Here is a 20527-nt window from a genome sequence, read left to right as displayed (position 1 = left end):
AACAGGTGAGGTAGCACTAATTCTGTTCCTCTGTTTTTTGATGAGAGACAGAGCCAGATTCCAAGCAGCATTTAAACAAAATCCACCATCTCTGTTAATAAGGTTGCTTGATAGTCTGATTTCAACAGCTTCCTTAATAACACTATCCCAATAGCTGGACGTGCAAGCCAGAATCTCTGTGTTGTTGTATTCCATTGGATGACCGGTGTCAAGGCAATGTTCTGCAATAGCGGATTTGCTCGGCTGTTGTAAGCGTGTGTGACGCTTATGTTCAATACACCGGTTACGTTCACTTAGAATGGATCCTGATATTGTTATTTTACCTGCGGACAAGGGAAGCGCCGCCGTTTTGTTGAACAAGCACGATTACATTCAAAAGATGAAGTGTCTACTTTCTGATTTGACGTATCACAAAATCGGTGCTGACCCTACTAAGAGTGTTGAGAGAAAGACAAATATCCTCCTGAAGAAAAGTTCTTTGTCACAGGAGACTATCAAGAGTCTTAATTCGTACTGTGCTGTACCACCTAGATTATATGGCCTCCCTAAGGTCCATAAGGAGGCTGTCCCGTTGAGGCCTATTGTTTCTAATATTGGTGCTCCAACGTATCGTGTAGCTAAACATCTTGCTAGTTTGTTGAGCCCACTAGTAGGTAGGTGTGAACATCACATTAAGAACTCTGCAGATTTCGATTGCAAGGAATGCGTTTGAATGACTCTGATATTTTAGTCAGTTTTGATGTGGTTTCTCTTTTCACTCGCGTTCCTCTCTCTGATTCGTTGCAGCTAATTGAGGTTAAGTTTGGTGTCGAATTAACAAATTTGTTTCGACATGTGCTGACTTCCACTTACTTTTTATTCAATGGTCAGTACTACAAACAGACTGATGGAGTTGCAATGGGAAGCCCGTTGTCACCTATTGTGGCCAATTTGTTTATGGAGAACTTTGAGTAACGCGCATTGGAGTCAGCGACCTTGAAACCAGCGTGTTTTTTCAGATATGTAGACGATACTTTTGTTGTTTGGCCTCATGGTAGTGAGAATTTAAACCGGTTTTGGAACATCTGAATTCAATCCACCCGAATCTTCAGTTCACTATGGAGGTGAAAAAGAATGGATGCCTTCGCTTCCTTGATGTGATGTGTTGGTCAAAAGGAAGACTGATGCTTCGTTGGGACATTCTGTTTATAGGAAGCCTACACGCACTGACTTGTATCTGCGAGCTGATAGTTGTCGCCATCCAGCTCAGTGTGAAGGATTACTTCGCACCTTGGTTCATGGGGTCCACGTTATCTCAGACCCTGAAAGTTTGGCAGCTGAGCTATCACATCTCGAAGTCACCTTTCGTCAGAATGGTTATAGTGAGAGGCAGAGCAAACGCGTGTTGCGCCATCAGCCTTCTGTGCAACGGGTGAGTGACGATAGCAACGAAGTGGCATCTAAGTCTATGGCCTTTTTGCCTTACGCAGGAAGCATTTCCAACAGGATTGGCCGTATTTTGCGGAAATATGATGTGAAATGTGTTTTTTAACCACCTTCTAAGATTAAGGCCCTGTTGGCGTCCGTAAAAGATGATCTTGGTTTGCGTAAGGCTAGGGTCTATCGTATTCCTTGCAGTTGTGGCATGTCATATATTGGTCAGACAATCAGGACTGTGGAAGACTGGTGTATTGAACATAAGTGTCACACACGCTTACAACAGCCGAGCAAATCCGCTATTGCAGAACATTGCCTTGACACCGGTCATCCAATGGAATACAACAACACAGAGATTCTGGCTTGCACATCCAGCTATTGGGATAGTGTTATTAAGGAAGCTGTTGAAATCAGACTATCAAGCAACCTTATTAACAGAGATGGTGGATTTTGTTTAAATGCTGCTTGGAATCCGGCTCTGTGTCTCATCAAAAAACAGAGGGACAGAATTAGTGCTACCTCACCTGTTGATTAATAGTAACTATCGATATTTCTGATGTTGGTTATCTTTGTTTGTGTTGACACTTGTTCTGTGTGTGGTGTCCTCCTTGTTTCTCCTCTGTGAACCGAGGTATTAAATTTGCTAGCACATTTCTTCTTCCTTGCATTTGTGCCTTGAGAATGGCAGGGTGTGCTCCTGTCGAAATATCAGAGGTGTTAGACGACGTCACCTGGCAGCAAACCCGTAAGTTATTTGAAACAGAAGTGTTACACATTTCATTTGCTTGTGAAATCTCATAGATTGCACAACAGACTTTTCTTTTGATTCAGAAGTTTCTGTTATGTGTGTGGCAAGAACAAACTCAGTGCATTAGAATTCTGTGTCGGATCCTAACGTAATAAACATGTCTCACACTGCAGCAGCCTAGCATCCCCTTTCTATGCTGACTTATTTATGGGACATCTGCAGGAATCCTTCCATTCTGGTCAACACCTAAAACACCTTGTCTGGTTCAGATTCATTGCTGACATCTTCATGATATAGACTTGTAGCAGGGACAACCCTTGTTCCTTCCTCCATAACTTTACCACCAATTCCCAAATCCACTTCACCTGGTCCTTTGCTACTCAGTAAGTCACATTTATTGATATTAATCTCCACCTCTCAGATGGCTCCATAAATATGTCTGTTCATATTAAGTGCATTTACCAACAACAATACATCCACTTTCACAGCTGTTAACTGTTCCATGCCAAAAAGTCTCTTCTGTAACGGCTCATCACCCACGAATGCTATGTCTGCAGTGGAAAGCAGGAATTGTCAAAATATACTGACAACCTTACCAGAGTCTTTCTTGACAGACAAATCCTATTCAGCTCATCCATCAACAGATTTCCCGTGCCATCTCCTCCTCTAACTCCAGTAACCCTGTTAAAAATGCACCAACCAGCTTTCCTCTAATCCCCCAGTATCACCAGTTCAATCGCATTCTTCACCAGGCCTTTGAATACCTGTTGTCATGTGCTGAGATGAGGGATATCGTACTCAGTATTCTATGCACATCACCCAAAGTAATGTTCTGCCACCTACCCAATCTACAGAATATCCCTACCAATCCATATTCCAATCCTGCATCTCATGGGTCATTCTCTTGTGGTCAACCTAGGTGCAAGGTCTGCCTCATACATTCACCCACCGTCTCCTACTGCAGTCCAGTCACAGACATCTCCTACCCAATAAAAGACAGGGCCATGTGTGAAAGCATCCATGTTATATATAAGCTATACTGCAGTTAGTGTACATAATTCTGTGTAGGCATGACAAGTAATCCACTATTCACTCACATGAATGACCACCGCCAAACTGTGGCAAACAGCAAACTTAACCATCCAGTTGCCAAACATGCTGCACAACACTAATGACTTCTTCACTACATAGACCATTTTGATACTCCCTTCCAGTACAAGTTTCACTGGGCCAAATGACTGGGAATTCTCTCTCAGCATAGCATATGCTCTTGCAAGCCCCCTGAATTTAACCTCTGCTAACTTGTTTCCCACTGCCTCGACTTACTTTTTCGATTCCTTCTTTTGTGCACATCACTCCTTCCCCATCTAGGTTGTATACTGCCTTCTCCCACCACTCTTCTTGCATCCAAGTATTTTCTCTCTCTCTCTCTCTCTCTCTCTCTCTCTCTCTCTCTCTCTCTGACTCTGTGTCTGTGTCTGTCATCCTTTTCCCACCAGTCCCTCATTTCCCCCTCTTCCCCATTTTTCCACCCTTCTCCCGTACTCTCTCGCCACCTTGTCTCCCACTTCACCACAACTTTCCTCCATTTCATCCTCCCCACCCCCTCCTTCCTGTATATCTCTAACCCTTATTTGCTGTACCCTCTGAACTATTTTCATCTTGTTGTACAGCTGCTGAGTCATCTCATGAAACACCCACCTCACACTACATTGCTACCCCCTATTTGGCCTGTGCATCCTTCCCAACCACCTCCCAAACCTGCATCTCGTAGGCTATTGCTCTCAACAATTGATATTCAATAATCAGTCTCGCAACTACAGCAAGCATGTACATTTGTGCGTGTATGTAATTGTGTATGTGAATGGTTGTACTCTTACTAGAAAAAGAGTTCGAAAGCTACTGTTAACAGTTTTCTGTTGTGTGTTTCTTTGTGTCATACACCAGTCATCTATAGGTAAGTAGTTGCCTTTCCTTTGCTTTACATAAATTAATTATTTAATTTCTAACTGGTACGATTTTTTTATGGAATCAGTAGCCACAATAAGCGTGTTTCCCACAGCAATACTATTTTTCATTCTAACTTTTGGAGCCATTGTCACCTTCTTCTGGCAAAGGGCTTGAAGGGGAAGGGAAGGGTTGAAGGAAAAGAACTGGTGAGGTTTAGAAATGGGGAGAGTTCAGAACAGTCACCCAGAACCTCGGGTCAGGGGAGACTTACCTGACGGGATGAGAAGGGGAGTCCACTTCTCTTCCTTCCCCTTCTACCAGGAGGAGGAGTCACTGGCTCCAAAAGCTTGCAAATTTAGATATTGGTTCTTTGTATACGTATTCTCCTACCACTGTTGGGTGAGCAAGTTTTTTAGGTATCCAGTTACACTGCATTTTCAAAATCTGATTATTTTTGTTTGTATGTGGCCTTAACATAAATCACAGATTACTGGATATAATGAGTTACATTCTCAGTTAGTTTGGTTTTGATGTTTCTGTGTGAAGGAAAGAGTATCTGTTTGGCAACTTTAATAAAATGCAGTATTTGATATAGTGTTAATACATTAATGTATCATGTTGGTAAATCCCATTATGGAGGAGAACTTCATTGGTGTAGAATACATCAAGTTACACATTAACAAGCAGAAACAGCCACTATAGTGTAATACTGTCAAGTGTACTGACGACAAATTATGACTAGTCCAATCTACTCTACATCTACATTCATACTCTGCAAGCCACCCAACGGTGTGTGGCGGAGGGCACTTTACGTGCCACTGTCATTACCTCCCTTTTCTGTTCCAGTTGCGTATGGTTCGCAGGAAGAATGACTGTCTGAAAGCCTCTGTGCGCGCTCGAATCTCTCTAATTTTACATTTGTGATCTCCTCGGGAGGTATAAGTAGGGGGAAGCAATATATTCAATACCTCATCCAGAAACGCACCCTCTCGAAACCTGGCGAGCAAGCTACACCGCGATGCAGAGTGCCTCTCTTGCAGAGTCTGCCACTTGAGTCTGCTAAACATCTCCATAACGCTATCACGGTTACCAAATAACCCTGTGACGAAACGTGCCGCTCTTCTTTGGATCTTCTCTATCTCCTCCATCAACCCGATCTGGTACGGATCCCGCACTGATGAGCAATACTCAATTATAGGTCAAACGAGTGTTTTGTAAGCCACCTCCTTCGTTGATGGGCTACATTTTCTAAGGACTCTCCCAACAAATCTCAACCTGGTACCCGCCTTACCAACAATTAATTTTATATGATCATTCCACTTCAAATCGTTCCGCACGCATACTCCCGGATATTTTACAGAAGTAACTGCTACCAGTGTTTGTTCCGCTATCATATAATCATATAATAAAGGATCCTTCTTTCTATGTATTCGCAATACATTACATTTGTCTATGTTAAGGGTCAGTTGCCACTCCCTGCACCAAGTGCCTATCCGCTGCAGATCTTCCTGCATTTTGCTACAATTTTCTAATGCTGCAACTTCTCCGTATACTACAGCATCATCCGCAAAAAGCCACATGGAACTTCCGACACTGTCTACTAGGTCATTTATATATATTGTGAAAAGCAATGTTCCCATAACACTCCCCTGTGGCACGCCAGAGGTTACTTTAACGCCTGTAGACGTCTCTCCATTGAGAACAACATGCTGTGTTCTGTTTGCTGAAAACTCTTCAATCCAGCCACACAGCTGGTCTGATATTCCGTAGGCTCTTACTTTGTTTATCAGGCGACAGTGCGGAACTGTATCGAACACCTTCCGGAAGTCAAGGAAAATAGCATCTACCTGGGAGCCTGTATCTAATATTTTCTGGGTCTCATGAACAAATAAAGCGAGTTGGGTGTCACACGATCGCTGTTTCCGGAATCCATGTTGATTCCTACATAGTAGATTCTGGGTTTTCAAAAACGACATGATACTCGAGCAAAAAACATGTTCTAAAATTCTACAAGAGATCGACGTCAGAGATATAGGTCTATAGTTTTGCGCATCTGCTCGACGACCCTTCTTGAAGACTGGGACTACCTGTGCTCTTTTCCAATCATTTGGAACCTTTCGTTCCTCTAGAGACTTGCGGTACATGGCTGTTAGAAGGGGGGCAAGTTCTTTCGCGTACTCTGTGTAGAATCGAATTGGTATCCCGTCAGGTCCAGTGGACTTTCCTCTGTTGAGTGATTCCAGTTACTTTTCTATTCCTTGGACACTTATTTCGATGTCAGCCATTTTTTCATTTGTGCGAGGATTTAGAGAAGGAACTGCAGTGCGGTCTTCCTCTGTGAAACAGCTTTGGAAAAAGGTGTTTAGTATTTCAGCTGTACACGTGTCATCCTCTGTTTCAATGCCATCATCATCCCAGAGTGTCTGGATATACTGTTTCGAGCCACTTACTGATTTAACGTAAGACCAGAACTTCCTAGGATTTTCTGTCAAGTCAGTACATAGAATTTTACTTTCGAATTCACTGAACACTTCACGCATAGCCCTCCTTACGCTAACTTTGACATCGTTTAGCTTCTGTTTGTCTGAGAGGTTTTGGCTGCGTTTAAACTTGGAGTGAAGCTCTCTTTGCTTTTGCAGTAGTTTCCTAACTTTGTTGTTGAACCACGGTGGGTTTTTCCCGTCCCTCACAGTTTTACTCGGCACGTACCTGTCTAAAACGCATTTGATGATTGCCTTGAACTTTTTCCATAAACACTCAACATTGTCAGTGTCGGAACAGAAATTTTCGTTATGATCTGTTAGGTAGTCTGAAATCTGCCTTCTATTACTCTTTCTAAACAGATAAACCTTCCTCCCTTTTTTTATGTTCCTATTAACTTCCATATTCATGCTGATAATTATGGGAATTCCCTTTAATTTACTTTATATGTGGATATTTATGTTAGGAGGAAACAGGTAATTTGAGAAGACACATCTAATACTTCAAACATAGCATTTATGTACTTTTCACAGAATGATGTCAAATGTCCATATAACTGCTTTTTTGCCTTCATCATGGCTAAATGATGGTTGATGTCCTTGAGTAGGAGGGTAACATTAGTGATACATTGTTAGGGTCAGTCACATCAGTTAAATATGTAAATAGGACATTAAAAGCTAGCATGGTGGATAATGAGGAAAAATCAAAAAGAAGGGAAAGCATTACAAGTATGAAAAATTGGGTTTCATTGTTGTATGTCTGTTATTTATAGTTCATTGCTGTATTGAGTAGCACATTGTGTCACTCAGTTAATAATTTTGAGATGTCAAAGTTAGAGGAGCAATGCATCTGCATTAAATTTTGTGTGAAACTCAAGAAAACCATTACAGAGACACAACAAATGATGAAGGAAGCCTATAGTGATGAGTGCTTAAGCTGTACTCGGTGTTACAAATGGTTCACATTGTTTTAAAATGGCCAGACAGAAGGTACAAATGGCCCTCGTTCAGGATGCTTTCAACCAGTGACGCTGATGTGGGGAACGTCAACAAAATTGTGCATGCCAATCGAAGGCTAATTGACTGAGAGATTGCAGAATAATGTAACATTTCAGTTGGATCATGTCATGAAATTGTGACACAGCATCTTGGAATACGTCATGTTGCTGCCAAATCCATACCATGGTTTATGAGTCAAGACCAGAAAGACCTTTGCCTTGCAATCTGTGAAGAGCTTTTGGATCACGCAAGTGAGAACAAGAAGTTCCTTAAGAGAATCATAACTGGTGGTGATACATGAGTCTATGGTTATGAAGTGAAAACCAAGGTTCAGTCTGCACAATGGATCGGCAAAGGTTCTCCAAGACCAAAAAAAAGCTCGTCAGGTCAGGTCAAATGTCAAAACCATGCTGATAGTTTTCTTTGATTTTGAAGGAGTAGTCCATGATGAATTTGTGCCACAGGGACAAACTGTTAATCGATGGTGCTATCGGGATGTGCTGCAATGCCTGTTAAAAAATGTGAGACATGTTCTTCCCTGTTGGTGCGTGACTATTGCACAAATTGCACAAAAAACGAAATCACTGTGCTGCCTCGTCCTCTGTACTCTCCAGACCTGGCACCAGTGGACTTTTTTTTTTTCACCCCATAGTTGAAAACCCTGTTGAAAGGACGAAGATATGCAACAATAGATGAAATGAAAGAAAATTCACAGATGGCACTTCACATGATCCAGCAACAGGTGTACAAAGACTGCTTCTGGAAGTGGAAACAGCATTGGAAGTGGTGTATCGATTGTGGATCAGAGTAGTTTGAAGGGGACCATGCACAATAAGTAAAAGGTAAGCATAGAAAATTTTTGTGGAAAAAGTTCCGGAATTTTTGAACAGACCTCATAAATAAGATTGCAGCATTCAGTGTGTTGGATCCATTGTCAGATCATGCTAAAATTGAAAAGGGACATTACTCTAAAACTTAATTAACGAGTCGATTTTCTACAAGTGTGCAGCAGAAATGCTGTATAACATAGATGGAAATTGTTGCCAGAAAAGGTGGTATTCTTGTGAAAAGTTACTGGATAAGTTTCAAAAACTACTAGTGGGGGAGGGTGTGTGTGAAGGAAAGGGAATACAGAGAGGGAAAGGGAGGGGCGGAGAAGAGAGGGGGGGGGGGAGGGGGATTTCTAGATTGAGGGATTTGAAAACTTGGTGAAAATGATTGTGCTAAGGGGAAAATGTATTTGTAAACCTTCAGACACACTGTGTAACATATTGTCGTGAAACTGCTCCACAGAACATGGAAATAATGGACTAACCAGATGCCATCATGCATTTTAAGTAGGAAATATAATGAAAATATGAGAAAAACAGGGTTTATATAGGAGCATACAGACAGCTGTTTTTCTATTGTGCTATTGAAAAATCGAAGGAAGAAGGGGAGTAACGATAATGATTGATATATTTTATAGTCTTAGGAATATATATTTATCAAAATCTGAGTATTTCATTTTTATTTTTTCGCTACAGTCTTTTATTCTCTCACAAATGTACCAGGCATCAGCACAATTAAGTGAACTTCACATTTGTAACAAACACTATGTACATAGTCATAATTCTACTGTGAATGTAACAGAAGCCTTTTGGTGAGTTCAGATAACAAGTCATAGCAAACTTCAAAGCTAAATAAATCTAGTCATTGATAACAAGCGGCAATAGTGAGACCCAAATGAAAATAGTAACCACTTTTAGTGCCACTGCAGTAATACTGTAAATTGAGTGTGTCTGTTCATTAAATAATTTATGAAAAATTTGTACACAACTTTTTGTTTTAACTGTAGTAGATATTAAAAATTGATATTAACATTTCCTGAAATCATTGGTGAAAACTGAAGGTACCAATTTTTAGTATTAACATTTACATACATAACCATAAAAAGTACCTGAAATTATTTATTTATTTGTACAGATTTGTGTTGAGCACAAAAAATTTTACAATTTGCTTTTATCAATTTTGGTTCCTGCCATCATCAGATTTGTTACAAATAAAAAGAAAACAGTGATGTAACCAACTAAATTTAATTCACTGAAGCAAAATCCATAACAGACCTGGTGATACATAAGAAAAATAGAAAATATTTATACATTTAACAGACATGTATACCAGCCATACATACTAGTACCCTAAAATATTCTGATGTATGTATCAATGTCAAAATCTATACATGTGGGTATGCAGTAAGTGCTGGTGATGACCTGGATGCATCTGATATTTATACAAATAACTGAGACCAGCAGAGGGCATTATAATGAGGGTAAATGAGTAACCTGTATTGTAAATTTAATGGTTAGGATGCAGTATGTGTAGTCATTAATTAAAATTACTTCACAGGGCAAAATGAGTGTCTAATGATAAAACATGAACTGGCATATAATATCTGGAATCAGATCCACACTTAAAATCCACATAAAAGGTGTAAAGAGTAATAATGGAAGCTCTTAGCTTGGCAAAATAAATAACACACAGTTATGTAAAAGCCGTAATAAAACGTTAAAAATAGCATCATGTCTATAAATCAAAACCTCCCAACATGACAACAATGAAATCATAACTGTAAGTGTAAAATAATTAACAAAACAGTGATTAATTAAAAACTCAATAGCTGATAGCACATCCAGAGTGGGATCTCAATGACGCAACCTTGTGGCTTTTCTGTATGAAGTTCTTGTTTTCCTGTGGTGGAGCTTGCGGAAGAAGGCCCAGTCTCCTCGCTGCTGGTGGTTAAAGCATGCGACCGCACACTAAGCTACTGTGGTGTTTGATGCTGCTCAAACTAGTAGGTTTCTGAATACATCAAAATAAGCATTCAGGTTAAACTCATCCTGTTCATTCGGTAATAATTCTGGCTGCTGCTATCTGTGTACATAAATTTCTTTCTTTGAGTAAGTTCAGTAAGTGTCCATTTGGTACCTTATACAACATTTCCAACTAGCCTCTATGTTTCCTGCCGCATGTTTTTCTTTGTCCAGATGTTTACCGAAAATGCTCTTATTTTCGCTATATGTACACTCTTTAAAATGAGTTGTGAAATTCCTTCCCATCTGATCAATATAAAATTTGTCACAGTCTTGGGAGTTGATTTTATAGACACCAGATTCTGAATATTTGTTGCTGCTGTTGCCAACATTGTGGCGGAGCCTAGAATCAATTGTACCTTTCATTTGAAATCCAATTTTTACTTTTGCTTTTCTGAGATCTTGTGCAATTCTGTTGGGAAATGCACTGTCGTATGGCAGAGAAACAAACTTCTTGCCCTCTGGATCTGTTGCCTCCTTCTTATAATGTATTTTTTTTTTACTTTAGTTTATTATAAAGGTTCATTACATCATAGTCCCTATATCCATTTGGCATGGCTACATGTCTAATAAGATTTAATTTGTCCACTTCGTCGGTAGTGTAGCGTCGCAAGTTTGTTCCGAGCGAACGTTTGTTTTAGGATAGCTAGTTGCATGTAACTTCGGGGACTGACATCTGCTGGCCTAACCGGGAGATACATGCGCATCTGTCACTACCTGATGTGGGAAAGGTATCCAATGTCTCTTACTGGACACGTACATTCACCACCTATAAGAAAATATATAAATGATATTAAATATTATTCAATCATTTTCAAAATCGATGCACTACCCATTGACATTTAGGAGAAGATTGTATCCCAATTTCAGCTTTATAACTGTCATAGTTTCAGAGATAGAAAAAAAATGCTAAAAAAATCAAAAACTGACACTTGGGGAAACTAAATTCAGTTAGGAAATATAATTGTTTATCTCTTGGTATAATTGGAAATCGTAAGCAGAACTCTCAGTGTGCAGAATTAATTAATTGAGATTTTCATATTAAAACTTTAATTACTTTTTGTTTTTGTAATATAAAAATCAAACACAATTATTATTGGCATCTAATATTGTTGTGGGAGTATATGTGAGTGAATGAGAGTGTGTACGTGGGACATTCATGAAATTCTAATGTTGCATTATATACCGTCTTAAGTAACCTGCAAGAGTTACGCAAGCCTGTCGTGGGAAAATGTTCCTAGGGTATTTATCCACTTTGCTGATGATGTACGTCTAGGTGTGATTGCTATTGTAACAGAGGAGCCAGAAAGTCAGCTGGAGTAAGATCTGTATCTAAAGTATATTATCAGAATTATTATCTTTTAGTTTTCGTTTATTAAACATTATTTTAATATTAGTATATCAGAATGACATAGATGCGTCCGTATGTAAGAATTGGTGCAGGCCAGTTTTGGCACGAGTATGATCAAGAGCGAACATTCTGATTGGCAGTGAGTGTGGTTAGCCAATCAGAATTGAGACAGTTCCCACTCACTACCTGATAGTTATACTGGGAGTGAGGCCACAAGAAGGGAGTCTCTCGCTAGCTTTGAATGCAGACAGTCATGTTACTAGTGTGAGTCAAAATAATGTGTAAAATGAATGAATATTGAGTTCCTTGCATTTGATACGTATCACGACTAACACTGATGTAGTTACAGACAGTTTTGTGAAGTTTGGAAGTTTTAGATCTGTATCGTTGGAATGATATCCGCATGTGAAAATTTGGCCTTCGTAGTATCCGCGTGGCATGTTTCAGTATTCAACCACTGAGCATTTTTGGTGAGCAATTTCTTCTTTGAAATCCACCAGAAGGACCGAATGTAATAACTCATGTTAGTGGTGGAATTAATGACTGTGGAAAAGTTGTTTAACTCAGCTCAGATTTGGACAGATTTCTGGCTGCTGTGCGTGCAAAATGAGTGTTTGAATTGTGAACTTGATGAAAATAAACAATAGTTTAAATGTGGACTGAATAGTACCATTTCTTTGGTTATACGAACAAATAAACATTCTTATGTGGAAATTTCGGACGCTATTTTACATAGTCCAATCCATCATCTTACCACCCGATAAATTTTTCATTGACAGTTTTTCTATATAACTTTTTTTCATTACTAGAGTTGCGCGGTCTCAGTAATTGTAGATATTAGATGGTGTTTTTTATCAACACTGCTTTTACATCATCTTTTAAATATCTACATTGCCGAGTGATGGGACATCGAGCAGACGCTGTTCTGAGGTAGGTGAATTTTTAAATTGCAGCCTACATATAAAAAAAGAGAACCCCGCACCACTGCAGTAGGTGTAATGGTAGTTTTACCACCCTGTTGATCATGGCTATGAAGTATGACCAGTTATGTTTCTTAGGGTGACAGGATTTCACCTTTATAATCGTGTCAGTAGCCATCGTCTTCCTATATATGATAATCTCTTTTAGTTAACATAAGTTCCATAACTTAAACTTCCATCCTCTTCCAGTACCAGTGTGAACTTAATTTTTTAAATGCATTCCACTCATTCTTTCTGCTAATTCACATATTTCAGTTTTATCACCTGCCCATTATTACTCTTTACACATTTTATGCAGATTTTAAGCATAGATCTAATTCCACATATTGTATCTCAGATCATGTTTAACTGTCAGACACTCATTTTGCCATGTGAAGTAATTTTAATTAATGATTACACCTACTGCATTTTAACTATTAAACTTATGTTACTGGTTGTTCTTGTTCAAATGGCTCTGAGGACTATGGGACTTAACATCTGAGGTCATCAGTCCCCTAGAACTTAGAACTACTTAAACCTAAGTAACCTAAAGACATCACACACATCTATGCCCAAGCCAGGATTCGAACCTGCGACCGTAGCGGTCGCGTGGTTACTGACTGAAGCATCTAGAACTGCTTGGCCACATCGGCCAGCTGGTTGTTCTTGTACTGTAGGAATAGTGCCCTTTGATGGCCTCAGTTATTTGTATAAATACCAGATGCATGCAGGGCATCACCAACACTTACTACATACCTACAGCTATAGATTTTGACATTGATGAATACATCAGAATATTTTAAGGTATGTATGGCTGGTATACATGCCTGTTAAATATATAAATATTTTTTATTTTTCTTGTGTATCACCAGGCCTGCTATAGATTTAGCTTCAGCTAATTGAACATAGTTGGTTACACCACTATTTTTTGTTTATTTGTAACAGATCTGAAGATGGCAGTAGCCGAAACCAGTAATAGTGAATTCTAAAATTTGTGTGATCAACATAGTCCTTTACAAATAAAGTGCCACAATATGATTGCTGACTTATTTACAGACATTAAATCTTCAGCTAATAATTATTTATTTTTAACATTCGTAAGCATTTTTTTCTTTTCAGCTATGGTTCACTCGAATTGCCCTGCTAGTGAAACTTCGGTCGTTTTCATTGGCAGAAGTTGAAGCTGAACCATTCGGAGCATTAGATCGACCAGATATGTATTTTCAGTTCTACCCTGAGCTATATGGTGGCCGTATTGGATCTCTGGCTCCTTTTTCTTTTCGGTTGCTTCTGGCTGAATTACCACAATTTCTTGGAAAGCCCCAGGAAGCACTGAGTCGTCTCCACATTCTGCTAGCAACTGTACGCAAGGTATGTGTATGTGTGTGTCAATTTTTAATAAAGGCCTTACTGGCCAAAAGCTTTATTTGTGACAGTCTTTTTGTTGTGCCTATATGCCACTCAGCATCTCCGCTACATGGTGAGTAGCAACTTTTCTTTTCATAATATTATTACATTCCATCTTGGATTTTCCATTGTTTGAACTCTTATTATTATATATCTCAAGATTAATCAGAGATTTTTCTTTTACAGAACTGTTGAATTTCAAATCTGTCAATTTACTTATTGGTAGGGGACCAGAGAATATTGAGGACAAAAAATTTCAAAATTCTGCAAAAATTTAGCAGTAATTTGTTTCTTTGTTAATAAATGCATTGCAGGATTAATTTGTTTAGTAGAAAAAGCGTTCCTGAGCTGTTGTGTCATATTCACTGTCAGTTTTCTTCACTTCTTCTTTTTAAAGCATCACAGTTTTGCAAGACATTGTTTCTTGTTTTGTATGTGTTTCAGAGGTGTTTGACATTGTCAGTGTAAGCTTTCTTTCAGTCTCTGTTACAATGTTTATTTTTAATAGTTTTGTAGCTTCAAACCATGTAGAACATTCAGTGTACCTTCTTTTTAATTAGCAACTAATGCAAGTCTTTCAATGAAATTCTGCTTGGCTATGTAAATGTTGCAGGCAATAGCTTTCTGCCTGTTTCAGACACTTGTGTTTCTATTTATATGCATGATGATCTAATTAACATGTCAGTTAGTCCACATCACAGCTCTTTAATTAATGGATTATTAGTATTCGGCAAGCACTGGAAAACAGAGCTACAAAAATCTTAATGATCATTTTAGATTCTTGTTGACAATATTTGTGTACATCCATTCAACAGAACCGCTACCCAATAAGCATATGCAGTATTCTAACTGGTTTACTGTAAAATTAAAAGTAAATTTGTACATGCTTCTAAAATGAGATAGCTTCATTTTAATGAAGATGTATAGAAGAAACATTCACACGTGTATTGGTCATAGTGTGAAGTGTAATTACCTAGACTTCATTGTGTGACTTATGGATTTATAAATCTATTCATAGAGCCTATCCTAAACAATGAAGATGACAACCTTTGTTTTATACACCACTTTAAATAAAGAGTGTTCAAAAAAAAAAAGTGTTGAATACTTAGAGATGCTAGTACTCATTAAATATGAAAAATAAGTCCAATAAACATGGGTCCCGAAATGCATGCTTTCTGAGATATACACATGTTTACATGAGGTGCTCAATGTGGCATCCATTCAGGACAGTGCAGCCCTCTGCCCTTCGGCACACGGAATGAAGCACACTTTGAAGTATACCCAAAGATGCAACCCTGTAGTGTTCACACATCATTGATTGGCATGGTGTAGACCAATTCCTTCAAGCATCCCCATAACCAAAAGTCTAGGGGATTAATGTCTGGGGAATCAGCAGGCCAAGGTATGGGACCCCCGACCAAATCCAGCAGTCCTGAGATGTCTATGTCAGATGTTTGTGCACATTGTGACGAAAGTATATTTTGCTGTGAAACTGAAAATCTAGATATGGGCACCATTCAGACAAATGAAGTACTTATTGCTATGAAACCATCAGAAAAATAATGCTCATCTAAATGTTATATTTTTGATACATTCCACACTTGTCTTACTTCATTTTTTGTTTTGCAGCAATAACCACTTCATTTATATGAATGGTGCTACTACCTAGATTTATGGTTTCACAGCAAAATAAACCATAAAATTCATCTGAATAGTGCTCTTTCCATTTGGCGCATCTTGTACCATCAAAGCATGATCTGTCCCTCAGTTCACATTCCCCCGCACAGGCCCACAGTTCAATCTATTACTCCATATTGCAATGTACAAACCACTCCACATATACTACTAATTTGAGTGGCCAAACAGTAATCATAGAAAACTGTGTTTGTACTTGCTTAAGCAATGCCAAAGCACTTACAACCTATTTCCACACCGCATGCTGCACACTAATGGAATTTTGGAGGAGGGACATATCCCTGTACTGTGTTGCATAACTTAGTCAACTCATCACAACATTAGTTGATTAGTATAATCCAAATTAGAACTTACTTTTCGTGCCATAACATCAGCACTACCAGATAACCTATGAAGTAGATTTTTTTACTGCTATGTGACTACATACATTTGGTACACAATCTTAAAGACCTCTCAGTGGATCATGTCTCTAAACACTTCACTAAATACACTATGTAATCAAAAGTATCTGGATACCTGGTTGAAAATGACTTACCAGTTCATGGCTCCCTCCATCAGTAATGCTGGAATTCAATTGGTGCTGGCCCACCCGTAGCCTTGATGACAGCTTCCACTTCACTTTCACAGCCATACGTTCAATCAGGTGGGAAGGTTTCTTGGGCAAATGGCAGCCCATTCTTCATGGGATGCTGCACTGAGGAGAGGTATCGACTTCGGTCAGTGAGGCCTGGCACGAAGTCGGCATTCTGTAACATCCGAAAGGTGTTCTGTAGGGTTCAGGTCAGGACTCTGTGCAGGTCAGTCCATTACAGGAATGTTACTGTTGTGTAACAACTCCGCCACAGGCTGTGAATTACGAACAGGTGCTCGATCGTGTTGAAAGATGCAGTCGCCAACCCGAATTGCTCTTCAACAGTGGAAACTAAGAAAGTGCTTAAAACATCAATAAAGGCCTGTGCTGTAATAGTGCCACACAAAACAAAAAGGGATGCAAGCCCCCTCTATGAAAAAAACGACCACACCATAACACCACCACCTGCTAATTTTACGGCCGGCCGGAGTGGTCGAGCGGTTAAAGGCGCTACAGTCTGGAACTGCACGACTGCTACGGTCGCAGGTTCGAATCCTGCCTCGGGCATGGATGTGTGTGATGTCCTTAGGTTAGTTAGGTTTAAGTAGTTCTAAGTTCTAGGGGACTTATGACCACAGCAGTTGAGTCCCATAGTGCTCAGAGCCATTTGAACCATTTTTTGCTGATTTTACTGTTGGCACTACATGTGCTGGCAGTGATGTTCACTGAGCATTCGCCATACCATCACCCTGCCATTGGATCACCACACTATGTACCATGATTCGTCACTCCACACAACATTTTTCCACTGTTCAATCATCCAAGGTGTCATTTGGCATTTACCGGCATGACGTGTGGCTTATGAGTAGCCACTTGACCATGAAATCCAAGTTTTCTCACCTCCCACCTAACTGTCATAGTACTTGCAGTGGATCCTGATGCAGTTTGGAATTCCTGTGTGATGTTCTGGATAGATGTCTGTCTATTACTCGACCTGTACGCTTTTGTGCTGTATGTGTCCCTCCATGTTTCCACTTCAGTATCACATCGGAAACAGTGGACCTAGAGGTGTTTAGGAGTGTGATAATCTCATGTACAGACATATGACACAAGTGACACCCAGTCACCTGACCACGCTCGAAGTCGTGAGTTCCGTGGAGCAGCCCGTTCTACTCTCACACGATGTCTAATGACTACTGATGTTGATATTGAGTACATGGCAGTAGGTGGCACCACAATACACTCAATATGAGAAACGTATGTTTTTGGGGGTGTCCAGATACTTTTTATCACATAGTGTATGTTCTAATACACTTGAGTTTTAAGGTAGTTTTGCTATAGACACTGCTACTATAAAATAGCACAAGTTTCCTATACTATTGACTATATACAAAATTTAATGTTGTTTAAAAATGCTTCAAAATAACAACTGTAAAACTCTGCAACTTAACTGATGGTATACCAACATCACCTACCTTTAAAAACAGATGCTTGCTGTAGGGAGGATGTGGCACAGTGCTCAGTAAAGTATGTCAGACCAGAAAATGAAGAATGATGTGTCAGCCATATTTATCATGTGACAAACTAAACACAGGCTGGATCTCATCTAGATCTACATCTGCATCGTGCTCTGCAAGACATCTAATGGTGTGTAGCGGAGTTTACTTTTTGAACCACTGACGAATAGCGTGTGGGAAGAATGATTGTTGGTAATCCTCTGTATTGGCTCTGATTTCTTGAATTTTCTCCTCATGGTTATTATGAGAGATGTATACGGAGGGGGGAGTAATATGTTGTCCGACTCTTCCCAGAAAGTGCTCTCTCGAAATCTCAATAGTAAATCTCTCCACGATGCCCAACACCTCTCTTGTAACATCAGCCAAAAGAGTTTGTTGAGCATCTCCGTAAAGCTCCTGTGCCAGCTAAAGAATCCCGAGACGAGACATGCCACTCTTCATTGGATCTACTCTCTCTCTCTCTTTTACAGTCCTATCTGGTAGGGATCCCAGATAGGCGAACAGTACTCAAGAATTGGTTGAACAAGCATCCTATGAGACACTTCCTTCATGGATGAGTTACATTTCCTTAAGGTTCTTCCTGTGAGTATGAGTCTGGCATTTGCTTTTCCCACTATTTGTTTTATTTGGTCATTCCACTCGATAGTTACTTCTAGATATTTTATGGCAGATACTGTTTCCAACAGTTTGTCATCAATAGTGTAGCTATACAGTAGTGGATTTCTTTTCCTACATATGCACAATATGTTACATTTATTTATGTTCAGAGTCAACTGCCAGAGTCTGCACCATTCATCAACTCTCAGGAGGTCTTTCTGCAATTCATTACTATCTTCTAGCGTTGCTATTTTGTTATAGTTAACCACATCATGTGGGGACAGCCTTGGAGAGCATCCAACGCTTTCTACTAGATCATTTGTATATATTGTAAACAGTAACTGTCCTATCACACTTCGTTGGGGTACTCCAGAAATTACCTTTACGTCTGTTGTTTTTGTTCCATTAAGAGCGATTTGTTGAGTTCTGTCTGCAAGGAAGTCATGGATTCAATCGCAAATCTGCTCCAATACTCGATAAGCTCATATTTTTTTCTCTAAATGGCATTGTGGGACGGTGTCAAATGTCTTCCTGAAGTCAAGGGAAACGGCATCAACCTGAGTGCTATTGTCTATGGCACTGTGGATCTCAAGGAGGAACAGAGCGAGCTGAGTTTCACAGGATCTCTGTTTGCAGAATCCATGTTGATGTTAATAGAGGAGATTTTCCTTTTCCAAGAATGTCATAATTGTGGAGCTTAAAACATGTTCCATAATTCTACAGCAGATTGACATCAACGATATAGGTCCATAATTGTGTGCATCTGTCCTACAGCCCTTCTTGAAAGTGTGAATAAACTGCACTTTCTTCCAGTTGTTAGCTACCCCTCATTTCTCAAGCAATCTACAATAAATTACTGCTAGAAGGGAGCAAGTTCTTTCACATAGTCTTTTTATAATCTTATAGGTATCTCATCTCGTCCACTACTAAGGGTTGTAGTTGTGTTTTTATTCCACGACCGACCATTTCAATATTTGCCATTTTGATATTCCTACGATGAATGTTCCACTTTTTTTATCAAATAAGTTTTTACTTCTCTTAGATCTGAGCTGAAGTTCTCTTTGTTTATGTTGCAGTTTTCTAACATGGCTATTAAACCATGGTTGATCTTTCCCATCCGTTAAGATCTTACTCAGGACATACCTGTGTAGGACATATTGCATGATTCCTTTGAATTTTTTCCATTCATTTCTGCATCTTTATCCTCATCACCAAATATTTGATGCTGACTGCTCAGATACTTTGAAATTTGTATCCTGTCACTCTTGCTAAACAAAAATATCTTCCTACCTTTGTTAATATCCTTTGCCACACTGACTGTCATAGATGCTATCACATACTTATGATCACTGATACCTTCCTCTACATTAACTGGTTCGGTAAGTTCAGGTCTGTTTATTGCCAGAAGGTCTACGATGTTACCCTCACCAGTTGGTTCTCTAACTGCTCAAAGTAATTATGGCATTCCAAATCTATACCAGACAAGTTGAAGTCTTCCCTATTACGGCAGCATGTTCAGGAATATTATTAACGATATTCTGCATGTTCTGTCTGAAGCACTCTACCACTAGCACTCCTGACCCAAGTAGTCTATAAAAGCATCCAATTACCATTTTTTACTGATCTTTGATACTTAACTTTACACAGATTGATTCACAATCGTAATCCATGATAACATCACTAGATTTTATCGAATTTTTTACTGCAATAAACACGCCACTACCATTGGCACCTAACCAGTCCTTACGATAAATATTCCAACCTGGACTTAAGACTTTGTTGTTGTTAACCAACCAATTTTTTGTCCCTAATACTGTCTGTGCATTATAACGTACAGTAAATGATAGTTATTCTAGGATCCTTCCTTGGATGCACCTGCAGTATGCTAAAATCATATTAACCTTTTCTGACTCTAATCTGCATTAATGAACCTTTTCCAAGGACACATGGGCTAATTTATAAGGCAAATTGCCTTTGATCCCAAG

General features: G+C 39.3%; 1 protein-coding gene across 2 annotated transcripts in view; it reads left to right on the top strand.

The window, feature by feature from the left end:
• Positions 1-20527, top strand: part of LOC124619279 (trafficking protein particle complex subunit 12) — a 140717-nt gene that overhangs the window by 44689 nt on the left and 75501 nt on the right. For both annotated transcript variants that reach the window (XM_047145548.1, XM_047145549.1), the window contains exon 5: positions 13875-14126. In XM_047145548.1, the coding sequence (XP_047001504.1) occupies positions 13875-14126 (252 nt within the window). The remainder of the gene's footprint in view (positions 1-13874; positions 14127-20527) is intronic.

This window comes from Schistocerca americana, chromosome 6 (assembly GCF_021461395.2).
Source record: "Schistocerca americana isolate TAMUIC-IGC-003095 chromosome 6, iqSchAmer2.1, whole genome shotgun sequence".
Taxonomy (NCBI): Eukaryota; Metazoa; Arthropoda; class Insecta; order Orthoptera; family Acrididae; genus Schistocerca; species Schistocerca americana.
Note: the sequence above shows the minus strand (reverse complement) of the source record. Positions and strands in the feature narration are given on the sequence as shown.